At 38.5% G+C, this 13,969-nt stretch overlaps 1 protein-coding gene across 1 annotated transcript in view; it reads left to right on the plus strand.

Annotated features, from left to right (window-relative positions):
* The first annotated feature begins 657 nt into the window (after positions 1 to 657).
* The window catches only part of elp2 (elongator acetyltransferase complex subunit 2), a 72,445-nt gene continuing 59,133 nt past the window's right edge, over positions 658 to 13,969 (plus strand). The window contains exons 1-10 of the mRNA XM_012878882.3: positions 658 to 820; positions 971 to 1,049; positions 4,132 to 4,202; positions 4,365 to 4,509; positions 8,466 to 8,543; positions 8,741 to 8,805; positions 8,921 to 8,987; positions 10,467 to 10,613; positions 10,825 to 10,920; positions 11,891 to 11,991. Of these exons, the coding sequence (XP_012734336.2) occupies positions 689 to 820; positions 971 to 1,049; positions 4,132 to 4,202; positions 4,365 to 4,509; positions 8,466 to 8,543; positions 8,741 to 8,805; positions 8,921 to 8,987; positions 10,467 to 10,613; positions 10,825 to 10,920; positions 11,891 to 11,991 (981 nt within the window). The 5' untranslated portion in view covers positions 658 to 688. The remainder of the gene's footprint in view (positions 821 to 970; positions 1,050 to 4,131; positions 4,203 to 4,364; positions 4,510 to 8,465; positions 8,544 to 8,740; positions 8,806 to 8,920; positions 8,988 to 10,466; positions 10,614 to 10,824; positions 10,921 to 11,890; positions 11,992 to 13,969) is intronic.

Genomic DNA, 13,969 nt, shown 5'->3' on the forward strand with positions numbered 1-13,969 from the left:
GCTGGTGTTGTTGTCATGATGCTGATGGTGAAAATGACTCTAAAAAGGAAGTGAATTCAAAAGGCAGGTATTTACACTGAACATTATTAGGGGGATTTAATATACAGGAGTTAGCACCACCTCACACCGCCCCAGATTGCAACAGGTATTTTAATGATCATGATATCACTGAACTTGACTAACCAGCAAATTGCCGTGCCCCAAACCCCAGAGAGAATCTATGGGGTGTGAGTAAGATAAGAGACATGAGAGACAAACATGCTGAAGGTCATCATCCATGCCACGCTGCATTGATGCAGTATGGAAAAGGTACCTTGAAAACTTTACAATATTGACTGTTTCTTAAAATCGCTCCCGTTGTAATTATCTTATGTGTTATTACTGAACTTTTGGTTTTCATTAGCTGTAATCCATAATCATTCAAATGAACAGAAATAATATCTTAAAATGTTTTTTCATGTGGGTGATTAATCTAAAGATGAATATCACTTTCTTTTGACTAAATGGCTGAAATAAATTTAATTATTGACGACATCCTAATTTACTGAGATAAATATGTACTGAACACATATGTTTTCAAATCTAAAAAGTTGCATCAACTGCGGAAATCGGCTGCGGAACTATGGGTCCCCGGAAGCAGTTTGCCGTCGGACACGTTTACAGTAGCTCCACAACTTCTCCGGCCAAGATGGCGGCGTCCATAATTGAAACATGCCATGTAGCATGCAGCGCAAACAGGACTCCTAATGTCGTGTCCTGGGGTCGTGGGGGGACTATTGCCTTCGGGACGTGTAATTCAGTGGCTCTGTACGACCCCCAGGTGATGAAATGTGTAAAACATGGCGGCAGTTAAGTGGTTTACCCGCTGCTGGTTGTTGATGCTAACACTATTCGTGTGCAGTGTGGGGTTAAAACGTTGGAAAAAAAGAAACTCACACATCTGAATTAACGCGAATTGTGTTTCTCTCAGGAGAGAAGAGTTGTCGCTTTGCTGAACGGACACAAGGGCAGAGTGAACGCGGTGCAGTGGGTTCACAAGAAGGACGATGGTGAGTGGGGAGAAGAAGCAAGTTGGGTCAGAGAGGAAAGTAGTTGCAGCCATAACATCAATAAAAATAAATAAATAAATAAATAAAAAAACAGTTAAGGAATGGGCTAAAAGTTGATAAATTTAAATTACAGTAAAATGACACAAGGAGTAGCAAAGAGAACCCATGAATTAGATTAGAAAATGGGGCCAAACATGACAGCAGTGTGTAAACATTTATTTTCAGTCATCATGCAGTGGCCATATAGTCTTCTACATGAGTAATAATCTGACAGCTGTGTGTCCTTTATCAATCTGACTCTGCTACTTTATTACTAAGTTACACTTAAACTGGTCACGTAGCTCTCTTAAGGTTCAACTTTGTATAAGATTCCCAGGGAATTACCTTTTTCACACAATTTGGACAAAAAAAACCCCAAAAAAAACATACGTAACGTGAACAATTAGTTTTTATTTAAAACAACAACTGTTCCCACTGCTCCTAAAATTAAAAGATGTGTTGATTATTACATTTATATTGTCATTTCTTAAGCTGTTTAGTTTAACAGAAGTTTGCAGATGCTTAGTGCACAAATGATTGTATTTTGTGCTTTTCGGTGCTCAATAGAGTAACACAGGTATAGGAAGCTGGTTATTAGCCTGTTGATTAAATGGAAAAAAAAAAAAAGGTAAATAAACTGAATTTATATAATGCTTTACTGGTCATACTGTCCTTTCAAGCTCTTCCCACTAGAGCTGAATTCACCCAGTGGCACTCAATAACATGCACACATCCATAAACTGATATGTAGATGGGGGAAAAAAAGAAAATCTGAGGTTAAGTGGAATCGAACCAACAACTTTCTACTCAGTCAAAGTTCTCGTCACTCTGGCAGGTTCCCTGCCATCTCGCTAAAAGGATTTTAAAACAGAGAGAACATTCTAAAGGAAAGTTTTAAGTTAGTCCTTTTGGACCGACAAGCTTTTAAAGCCTTGATTTAACCTGATGATGGTAGTCGACCTGTGGCTGGACCTAACATAGCATCCGTTTAAGGTCTGGAGTTTCTCTGGTTCTTTCAAACACCTTGGTCATTTTCTTTGTCATTCTTTCTGTTTATCTCTCATCCATGGTTCATGTTGGGCATGTAGCAGGTTTTAGATAAGATGACTGCGCCTCCAAAGACCATTGTCGTTCTCAGAGGCATGTAAAAAATCCTCTTGTATTATTTTCTATTAAACAATGAACACAATGGCAGTGTCTGGACGGCGGCCAGTGCTCTTTGGCAGCAATTATTTAAGTTTCAAACCTGTTCTACTCAGGAGCCATGCTGCAAATAGAGCATACACAGAAACACCACGGCAATGAGGCTCCCATGGCTGCTCTTTTTACTGCGCTGCTTTGATAGTTGTTCTGTGGTGGGAACGTTGTTCAAAATGGATGCAAAAAGATTCGTTTTTGTGGTTCAAATATGTACGTATGACCCACAACTTCATCGGTATGAGGAAAGTGGCTAAAACTTATTGCCTGGCTGGTGATCAGTTTCTGAGAAATCCAGTTCAAGAGAAGATGGAAGCAAATTGAAATGAAATTGTGTAAAAGATGTACATTGTAAACATTTTACAGTGTAGTAAATTAATTTTGGTGTGGTATACAATATCCTTGTTTCTTAAGGTAGGCTACACCACCTGCTGTTCTAAATCGATAACTGCGCTTGGTCACATTCATAGATCAGTTCTGACATTTCTGTGTTTGTTAAAGGGGACGCTCGTTGATGTGACACCCCCGATGTGTGTTTCTCTTGATCCAGATATTTTTTTTTAAATTATTATTAAATAAAATAAGTTTCTTTTTGATGAAATGACTAATAGAGGCTCAGGTCTTTATTGCAAACCATTCAGATGTTCCTTATTCGTTCTGTTTAGAACTGGATTGAAATGATATACATTGTTTAAGGCATATGGTGTTTTAGATGTGACTCCTGGTAGACTTTCGACTTTATTTTATTAGGTCCCTGAAGGACAACTAATGTGTAACGAGTAGTTGTAGCAACCAACACACAAACTAGCAATTACACAGACAATTGACAAGAACATTTGATTAAAGACAGCTTCTTTCAATTAAAACGAGATAAATCTAAAGGAAACTTTTTTTTTTTTTAAATAGAGCTAAAACTGATTTTAGAGTTTGGCAAAATATGCACGCTTTTCACAGTTGGACCTGTTCTGAGTGTTCATTCATTTTCTGTTGGGATAGCATGATGGACTCTGACTTTATTGGAAATGACCTTACAGCCGTTCCATGATTGGAGAAAGACAACAGTTGTTTCTGTAAGGTCATGGCTCGTATCTTTCTGTCCTGAATTTTGTGTTAAAACACACGTGGATGCTCCAGGCCAGCAAATTACCAGAGCGTCTTCTATTCAGCGGAAACTCATACCTGCTGATGACTCTGCAGTCGATGCATTTGTTTAGCGGAGGACGACTGCTCTTTATATTTAAGAAATATGCTTAAGTAATTGAAGTAGAACTAATTGAAGGCAGAAGCAAAACTGTACTTTACAGAAAGTTCAGCTCTCTTAATTTATAGGCAATGACCATTGTGGAGTTGTTTTTAATTCGATTGCATGACATTTTTATGACGGGTGCGACGTGTGAACGCACCCTCTCATACACTGCTTTTGGGTCATGGAGCTGTTTATTTAGTAGATTATGACCCTTTTCGGTGTTTTGCATTTAGTTTCTCCTGAGGTTTTATTTATTTTGGCTTTATTCTTAAAGCCTGGTTGATTAATCTAAGGATTTTCACGTTTTAAAATTTTTTTTATTTTTGTTTCTCAATAACCGAGCAAATCACAACCACTTGACGACTTCATTGTGAAACATTTATTTCTGTTTGTATTTATGTATTCATGGGTTGTTCCTACAATCAAGGGCCACTCTGTGATGTGTTTACATTTATATATAAATATATTAGAAGTCCTCTTCGCTGTCATAATAGAAAAATTGCATCTTCATTTATAATGCTAGATACTTTTCATAGACACAAATGCTTTATCGAAAACAGGTAGGAAAGTAATTAAATTGTGTGGATGTTGTTGCCGCAGCGCCAGAGTGTCATGTAGTCTCCGGAGGTTCAGACAATCGGATCATCCTCTGGGAAGATCAACGTGGGAAGGTAACCTGCTTTTCTACATCTCAGTGTATAGAATAGGAAAAAAAAGATCAGTGTTTGTTCTTCAGTGCAAAATATGTTTTTATTTTACATATTATAGTTTTAGTCTTGAGGAATGGAAGCCTTAAATAATAATAAAAAAAGGTTTTCTGTGTAATTCCCCAGTTTGTCCAGTCAGTGGAGTGTAAGGGCCACACTGGTCCTGTCAGTGCTGTGGATGCTATCTACACGGAGGACTCCGAGGTCCTCATCGCCTCCTCTTCGTCTGACTCCACAGTGAGGTTGTGGCTCTGCAGCGACAGCAACGAAGGTCAGAAACCAGGGAAATGGACATTGTCACTTCTTTGGCATTGCTGTGGGACTTAATACAAAAGCTCAACTTTATTCAGTCCCCTGGCAGATTTAGGTTCAAATTAGTATTTTTTATTTTACGAGCATTTTTTTTCTGACTGAAATTAATATTAGCGCTTTTGAAATGGCCCGTTCAGAGTACGTGGAGGGAGCTAAAGACTAGCGTGATGGCAAGGAGGCCCTCTAACTTCAAAGATAAGGAGCTTGTGACCAAAGAGATGTTCTAGAAACACCAGTGGAAACATGCAGAAAGCTGACCAGCATTTATAAGAAGGGTTTTATTGCTGAAATGCCACTAATTATCTGTCTCAATCTGTTATTTAGAAGGACTTGTATAGGTTTCAGCATGTAATTTTAAGAAAATGCTACTTAAAATGTTCTTTTTCAATATTCATGCTCCTATTAAATTGTGTTATTGTTTTAAAGAGATGCCTAGCTCTTCTCCCAGGAGAAACAAACTCCTTGGTTGAATTAAAAACCATTTAAAATCTAAATCTGCCAGGCGTATGAATAGATTTGTGCTTGACTGTATGTGGAAAACGATTTGGAATTAAGTTATCTTGTTCTCACAAACCAAGATATTTAACGCTTCAGAGAGCCACGCAGTATTTCTTAATTTGACTCGCTCTAAATTGTTCATATCTGTGTTACACTGATTAACGGAAGACGTAAGAAATAACAGTTTCTCGTAAGGCGGCATCATCTTCCTTATTCCCAAGTGGGCTGATATGAAACTTCTGCTGGAGAAAAACAACTCAGATCTGGTGGTAATCAATAATTATGGACCAATTTTTAACTCCCCCATTTCTCAGTAAAAGACTTTAATTGTCTCCAATTATATTTCACTTTGCAGTATCGAATTACAAACCAGTTGCGTCTCTGAGCAGAGCACTGCACAGAAATGGTTCCGGTTAAAATCATCAAAGACCATAGTGTCAAAGGTTGTTTCTACACCTTCTGATTAGAGCTGGGCAGTATATCAAGATTTTTTTAAAAAGAGATATAAGATCACACTGTTTTGTGTATATCGGAAGGGTTTATGTTGTGTTAGAGTTATACTTATATGTATTCCAGTAGGTTATTTTTCAGCTGTTTGTCATATTTATCTACAGCTGTTTGTTAAAAAGTTGCCTATAAGACATTTGGGATAAAGCTTTGAATCAAGAGATGCCTTTTTAGAATTACTTTATGAAAAGAAAAAGATATATCGAGACACATATCGTATATCAGGATTCAGCCTATAAATATTATTTTTGGTGAACATAACCCAGCCCTAATTGTGATGTAAAGGCTTCATGATTCAACGGCTTCAACAGGTCGAGCTATTTAAGGTGTTTTCATTATACCTTGGGGAAAGGCGCTGTCATGTTTCAGCTGGTAGTTTTCAGTGTGCCGAAGGATAAAACTAAGATCCCCAAAAAGTGTAACTCCTGGGGTCTGTTACTCTGATCTGTGCCATTTCCTCCCTCTTGATACTACTACAGCAATTTATGCCAAACCTCATCGACTCACAGTGGCGGCCACAATTAATGCTACCCCAGGTAAAGATATCTTAGAGGACTTCTAAGACATTTTAGGTGTTTTTTTTTTTTTTTTTTATATTTGATGTCCAAAACATGCATATTCTATGCCTGACGCTGCCTTTGGAGCATCACAATGATGCATCGGATAACCTATTGGGTCTTGCAACACTGATAAGTCTCATCAGCAGAGTTGTAAACACTTATTGTTTATGAGCAGTGATGGCTATAAATGCGAACAGCTGCTTGAAGGGAAGGATCTGTGAAAATGCTCTGTGGTGCATTGATGATGCAGCAGGAGATTCTCAGCTATAGCTCTCCACCAGGGGTGTACAAACTTTCTGTTACATGGGCCAAAATTGTCAAGTCAAAGGAATTCAAGGGCCAGAAAATTAACCCCAATTTTTTTTGGTTGTGTTAATTTTTTATCTACTTTACAAAATATGATAATTTTAAATAAATAAATTAGTCCGATTTTTTTGTAGGACATTAATGTGTAAATCATTGTAGATACTATATCTAAAAAAGGGTTTTGCTCACGAGTCGTATTAAAAGATGGTCGTCCAGTTTGCAAATTATTTTTAATAATATAATTTGACTCTTTAATAATAATAATAAATCCAACTCTCTTTTGGTTTAGCAATATAAGACCAGTATTTGTGTCAGTTGTTCTTTGAGAACACTTGTTGTAATTAGTTAATTTTAATAACTGAATTCAAAGTAGATTTTAACTTAATTTTATTTATGTCTGCATTTGAGTAATTAAATATTATTGGATAGCTGTTACTATGAAATTAAAGAGAATGTCAAAAGGTGTTTATTAAAAGATGAATACTTTGTGTTGTACTTTACGTTTTCAATTGTAGGATTTTAACTTTTCTGTCATAATTTTGCCCTAATTAAAAAATAAAATCTTCCATCTGCATCAGCCACCTGTGCTGGCGGACCAAATCTTTCTTGTAATGCCGTTTGGGGCCACAAATGGCCCCGGGCCGCACTTTAGACGTGCCTGCTCTACACCATCCATCCATTCATTTTCTATACCTGCTTAATCCTTGCCGGTTCACTGGGAGTGGGGGTTGTGTTCCCAAGCATTCAAATGAGTTTTTCTTGTACATAAGGTAAAAGTGTTGTAGCCTTGTCTTGTCCAGCTGACCTACGTTGACCAGCAACAGGTGTGTGTGTGTGTGTGTGTGGGGGGGGGGGGGGGTGCTCTGATGTTCTGTGCTCAGTACAGTGAAAACTCTGGTCACGCCTCCCCTTTCTCTGGTATTTTAAGGACTTTAAACTCCAGGGATTTTTTTTGAGGGAAATTTTACCTGGTTTCGAACTGTATTTATTATTTTTTTACTTCTCTGCATACCTTGATCACATCAAGCAGCCGTAACTTATTTATTTATGATTTATTTATTAATGACACTTTTATTTTCGTTTTGTAGTCAGTTGTTTTCTCTGCACCAGATCACTAAAGTCAGAGGCGGATTTACCATTAGGCAAAACTAGGCAGTTGCCTAGGGCTCCCAAGTTCCTGGGGGCTCTTGGAGAGGATCGCTTCAGGTGAAGGACAGGATCAGAGGGGTGCAGATTTACTTCCAACTACTATTTCATTCAAATGAAAAATGGAGAACAGATAAGCAGATCATGTGTTGTCTACTAGAAAAAGGGACAAACGAAAATGAGTGGAAAACAACACGAAAAAGTATAAGAGAGGGACAAAAGGTAGAACAAATAATGTATGTCTATTATATTAAAATACCTATAGCTGTATAATGGGTGTGTTTTATGTGTTGTCTTCACAATTCAGAGGGCCCCATGCCTTTCTTTGCCTAGGGCCCCAAATTTCCTAAAGCCGCCCCTGACTAAAGTATATATCATTATCACAGTGTGTAAAACATGTGCTGCTTCTCCTGGCTGTCTTGCAATAAAGCATTCTGTGTATTTCTCTTTTTTCCCGCTTAAATGCAGATCGGACAAACATTCTATGCTAGATTTTATCTAGCTAGGGTAGAACAGAAAACTGCAAATGGCAAGTTGTTTTGACAGAAATATGTTTTCGGTACGTCAGTGGAGCTCTTAGTCATCATCGGCATTTGCTTCCTTTTTTCAAGTAGTCTGGGATTTGAGCTTTGAGCCCCACCTTTCTCTGGAAGGGAACACCGGTGCAGCTTTAATGTCTTTAGGCGTGTGTCTGAAAACTGGACCTTAGTTGAGTTTTTTTTTTCTCAAATAAAAATGCCGCATCTCGCCTTTTTTTCTTTCTGTGCATAAGGTGAACACATGCCTAAATAGACCGTAGAAGTGCCTCTGCGTCTTAAAGTACGTTTGTTTCCAGTTGTGTGCCGGTGTCACTGTGGCACATCTGAAATGTGTGTCCATGTGTGTTTCTCCTCCTCAGCTGAGTGCCTCCATAATGTGTCATTTGGGAGCGCTTTCATGATGAATGTCTCTCTAGCTCTGTTGCCAGGCACCACAGGTAAGCATTAACTGCTCCTTCAACATCCTTTAAATTGCACACACATTTTTTTTTTCTCCCCCTCTTATATCATTCATCTCAGTATCAGCTATAGTTCCCCTCAATTCGATTCGCTGCTGCTCCTCTGCTTCTGCTTAAGACTCAGATTCTGATATCATTGTGAACTTACCTTTACTTTTTTTTTTTACGTTTCAAAGTTCCCATACTGGCCTGCGGGGGCGACGACTCTCGGGTGCATCTGTACGTGCAGGAGAGCGGCCAGGTAAGCTTGCAGCTCTACTCCCTCTGGGCCAGCTTGTTCGTGAATCCTCTGCTAATTGTTTAGTCTGAGTTGGCTAGAAGGCAACCGCTGACCCCGTGCAACTGCTTCGTTGCAGCTCCAGAGGGCCATGTCACTGCCAGGGCATGAAGACTGGGTTCGTGGAGTGAAATGGGCATGTGCAGGTAAGTTTGGAAGGGTTTATGATATGCTTTTGAACATATTCATCATGGTTAAGTGTGTAAAAAAAAATAAAAAAAAATAAAAGAAAGAAAAATTGCTGTCACCTTTGCCTTACAAGGATGAGGCATCGGGAACATTTGTCTCGCTGGATTTGTAGCGTCACTTAGATCCTTTCCTTTATTAGCTTCAATGTTTGATAGAGAGAATGAAAAATCCTGCTTTATTCAATTTAAATATTAAATGCAGAAAACAAATGGATAAAATCAGAACAACAGTTAGGCTGAGAGGATATAACGTCCTTCTGAAAAACTAAAACAAACGATGGCTGTCGTCATTAAATGTCAGTGCTTCCGATTGGCTTGATTTAATAATTTGGCCTCTTTCTCTACAGCAAATGAAGAATTTACAGATTTGCAGCATTTTGTTGACATACATTGTGTACAAAGCCAGACATTCAGCAGCATGTGCTTTGTCTGCCACCTGTCTTCACGGTGGCCTGTAGTCCTGCTGGCTTATTGGCCACATTGGCTCTCATTGGTCCCTGATTAGGCAGCTCTTATAGTTCTCCAGCCATGCTGTATCTTAGGGTGTGATGATAATTATAACCCGAACATTAAGGCTCGGTCCCTCTTTGTTTAACATTTACCAGTCTAATCATAATCATCTTTAATTAAAGCTGAATTCTAATGCAGGTGGAGCTCATCTCATTTGTTTAATTTGGCCATCTTTGTTTGCTCTTTCTCCGTTTAATACTCTGACCTTATGCCTGTGACTTTACAATTCAACTGAGCAAAAATATTGGGTTTCTACCAGGTTTCTACGGGTAATATGATCCATGGCTTGCCATGGAACCTCTTACTAACAGGGTTTAATGAGCCACGTTAAATGGACCACTAGGTATATTTAACATGTGCCACACAGCGTTCAAACAGGGTCACACCAGTTTAGTGAAACTTTTACAGCCTATTTATTTTATCCGCTTTTGAGATCTGTGCTGCTTTTTATTTTGCTCAAAAGTTAAATGTCAGTTATAAATAAAATGTTTTAATGGTCTATTTTCCTAACAACAGAGCCAAATGGTAGAGAAAGACCCCACAAACCTTCTGTTTGACACCTAACCTATAGGGGCACTGTTTAGCTCTAACTGGAAGGAAATATTTGACATTTATTCGGATGCTGTGGATTACCAGTATTAAAACTGAGATTAATTTAGAAAAAAAAAATCAAAATCCGTAACCGTTTTAGTTTCATTTGACAAACTGGTTCCTTTAAAAAACTGTATGGTGTGGAAGGCTGAAATAATGTCTTTCATTCCCTCGTCTGTTATTGGCAATAAATCAAGTGTATAACATGTGTTGCGTGGTGTTGCTCCTTTCATGAAAATGTCACAGCAAAATAGTGATTTTTACAGATATGTGTTGTAACTTTGAGGCCTCTTAGAGAGAGGATTTCCAGGTTTTCTCTCTCTGTGCCTCATTCAGGGGGCGAGCTGTTGTTAGCCAGCTGTTCACAGGACTCTCTCATCAGAGTGTGGAGGCTCTGTGCCAAATCTGGCACAGATACCCGCACAGAAGATGATCACTCCCTCATCAAAATGAAAGAGGACGTTTTTGAAGTGAAGGACAGAGGTGAGCGGGCCAGCCAGGCTTGATTACAGAAAAAATCTGTTAATTAGGCAAATGAGGAGAGATGAATTTTTATGGGAAGAGGGGGAGATACTTGCATGATCACTATAGCCAGTGCAATATATACTTGTATTCGATTTGCTACCAGGGCATGTTTATCTGGTAATACTGATATGTTCACAGTTGTCATTCGGTCCTCGTGTTCTTTTCACAGGAATGGTCTCGGTGTTTGCTGTGTCACTGGAAACTGTCCTGGCAGGACATGAGAACTGGGTTTATGGGGTCCACTGGCAGCCTCCTGTCTATAAAGGTAGTCTGACTTTAATAAGAAGTTAAGGCATTTGGTTCAGAGATCCTGCGCAGTTTTGAATAATATATTTTGAACTATCGTTTTGCAGTTATAAAAAAACATATATTTTTTTATTTAGATTAGGCCCTTGTTAGATTAAGCTTTTCTCCAACTTCACATGCAAATAAAAAAGCCTTAACACTGCTGGTGTGTGTTTCCTGACATCCTAAAAATGTACATTGCTAGTGACAAACATGGTCCTACAGCTTTTAAAGTGTAAAACTTTAGACTCATGTCTCTAGGAGTCACTTATCACAAGCTGAAAGTTTGAGTATGAAACACATGTTTAAATATCCAAGTGCGTGTGTGTGTGTCAATATATATATATATATATATATATATATATATATATATATATATATATATATATATATATATATATATATATATATAGACACACACACACACACTTGGATATTTAATATATATATATATATTAAATATATATTAATATATATATATATATATATATATATATATATATATATATATATATATATATATATATATATATATATATATATATATATATATATATATATATATATATATATATAGACACACACACACACACACTTGGATATTTAAACATGTTTAGGATGTCAGGAAATTATACCTAGCTTTTATAATTTACCATTGCTCCTTTGCATAATCTGTCCCTGGTGCAACATGTATTTTTTTTTTTTATTCCTGACATACAGCAAGTAGTTTTACTGGCAGACTAGATGACATGCACAGGATGAAAATAAAAAAAATATTTCAGTAGTTTGTATCTTTGGACAAAAGACTTCCGACTTGACTTGCAGAATTGACTTGTGGAAATATCAGAGAACCATCAGGCCAATAGTCTGCTATTGAACAAGATTAGCTGTGAATGCTCATCAGTGTCTCTTTACGCCCCCCCCCCCCCCCTCCTCCTCCTCCTCTGCAGGTGGCAAGCTGCAACAGCCTCTTGTTCTGCTCTCAGCTTCCATGGACAAAACCATGATCATCTGGGCTCCTGAGGAAGGATCGGGTGTCTGGGTGGAGCAGGTCAGTGCCGACTAGAGTAATGTGATGGTTTGTGCAGACACACACATGTGAAATCCATCATTCTTTGCTGCCAGCGCAGGGCTTCCAGCATCCAGCTATAAATCTAACCTTCGTTTCAGACGCTTCTGTGCCCATAATCCACCTCTGCTGCTTTCTCTCTGCTATCTCAGTTCACACTCTTTCTGACATTGAGGTGTCAGGAAGAGCATTGACAGACAGTGAGGAAGAGGAGCTGAGATTGGTACACCGCTGAGTTTAGACAAGCAGATGTCGTTCTGCTGGATGTTTCACACTTTCCCCTCTGCCACCCCTTCTTTTACAGCACATTTCCCGATACATGGAAGATGGAGAGTGTGGTGAGGGGGTTCTGTTCTAGCTCTTTTTTTTGTTTTTATTCAATTAAAGAAAACATGGGAAAAAAAAAAACCAATACTACGTTTCCAAGCGTTTAAAGGTAAAACATAGAAGGAGGGAGTCCTTGGTCATGGTAGGCTGTGCTGGACAAAAAGACAGTCGATTAAATGTTTGTTTACAATAATTGGGTTGAGAAGTTCAAAGCGAACAAAGCTGGAATGAGAGGAATCCGCTCTCAGTGAATCACAGGGATGGAATCTGGTTTAAATGATTCCTGAGGGTTGTTGAGAGCTTTTTAAAATGGTCAACAGGCTGTTAAAAGATTAAGCCATTGATTTATTGATTGCTTTGTTTTCTCGTTGCTGTTGAGCGATATTGTTTTCTTGGCCAGAATTAATGCAATTGTTACAAAAGTTTTTAATGTCTGAGTTGTTCTGGGCTCTCTTCTGGAGTGCCAGAAGGAGAGGGGCAGGACAGTAACTGTTGTCCAGAGGCAAAAGCTCAATAATTTCAGCTCAAAGTTGAGAGGACGTGGCTTTCTTTTAGCACCTAATCTGCACAGAGACAGCAACTGCTCTTCTTTGATACCATGCTGCAGCGACTCTAGGGCGACGTCACGAAATGGGCGACACCCACACGGCATCTTTCTTCTAGGTTTGAAAAATAACACCAGAAAACAAGAAATATTTAATAACAAAGAAAAATTATACCTCGTAGTGCCAAAGGCATTGTTTTATAATGCCTATAGTTGACTTTGGGAGGCTTAAAAAAGCACAATATAGAACCTTTTAATGTCTATTCCAATTATCTGAATGCTGTCCTTCCTTTCTTTTTTCTTACAACATGTCCTTCTTTTCTTCCTCCTTCCCTTCTTTATGTTTTCCTTCATTTGTTCATTCCTTCTTGTGTCCGACCTTTCTTCTTTCTATATTTTCTCTCATCTGCCCTACCTCATTCCTTTTTTTGTCTTTCCTTTTTTCCTTCCATCTGTTTCCTCCCTTGTATCCTTCCTTCCTTGTATTCTTTCTTCTTCGTGTCCTTTCCCTGTATCCTCCTTTGCTTCCTTTCTTTTCCCCTTCCTTTGTTTCCTACCTACCTTTTCTCCTTCTTTCCTTTTGTCCATCCTTTCTTCCTCCCCTCCCTCTGTCAATAATTTTTCTTTTCCTTTTATTCCCCAAACTAAGCTGTTCAAACTTGCTCTCCCCCTCTCCTTTTCCCATTTATTTCTCTCTCCCTTTTTATTTCTCTCTCATTTCGCTGGAAACTTCCTCTCTTTGTGCTCCCAGCAGCTGAGGTCGTGCCAGAGTGGAAGCTCAATTTAACACAAGTGTGGATTGGAAGGAGAAAAAAAGAGCAATTCTCGCCCCATCTGCTCCACACCTTTTTCTTTTTTTTCTTTTTTTTTTTTCTTTTTTGTCCCCGAATGCGTCTTATTCTCAGGTGGTTTAGGACGGCACACAGCCCTGTACTCAAATGTTGGTCCAAAATCCAAAAATAAAAATCAAAGACTTGTTCACATATGCAGATGTCCTGGAGTGTGTCTTTTCAAATGAACACACATCAGCGTTAAACAGAGACCCAGTGTGTGATTGCACTCCAGGCCGATGAAAATGCAGCACTTGAT

The sequence above is a fragment of the Fundulus heteroclitus genome, chromosome 13 (genome assembly GCF_011125445.2).
Source record: "Fundulus heteroclitus isolate FHET01 chromosome 13, MU-UCD_Fhet_4.1, whole genome shotgun sequence".
In the NCBI taxonomy this organism is placed as follows: Eukaryota; Metazoa; Chordata; class Actinopteri; order Cyprinodontiformes; family Fundulidae; genus Fundulus; species Fundulus heteroclitus.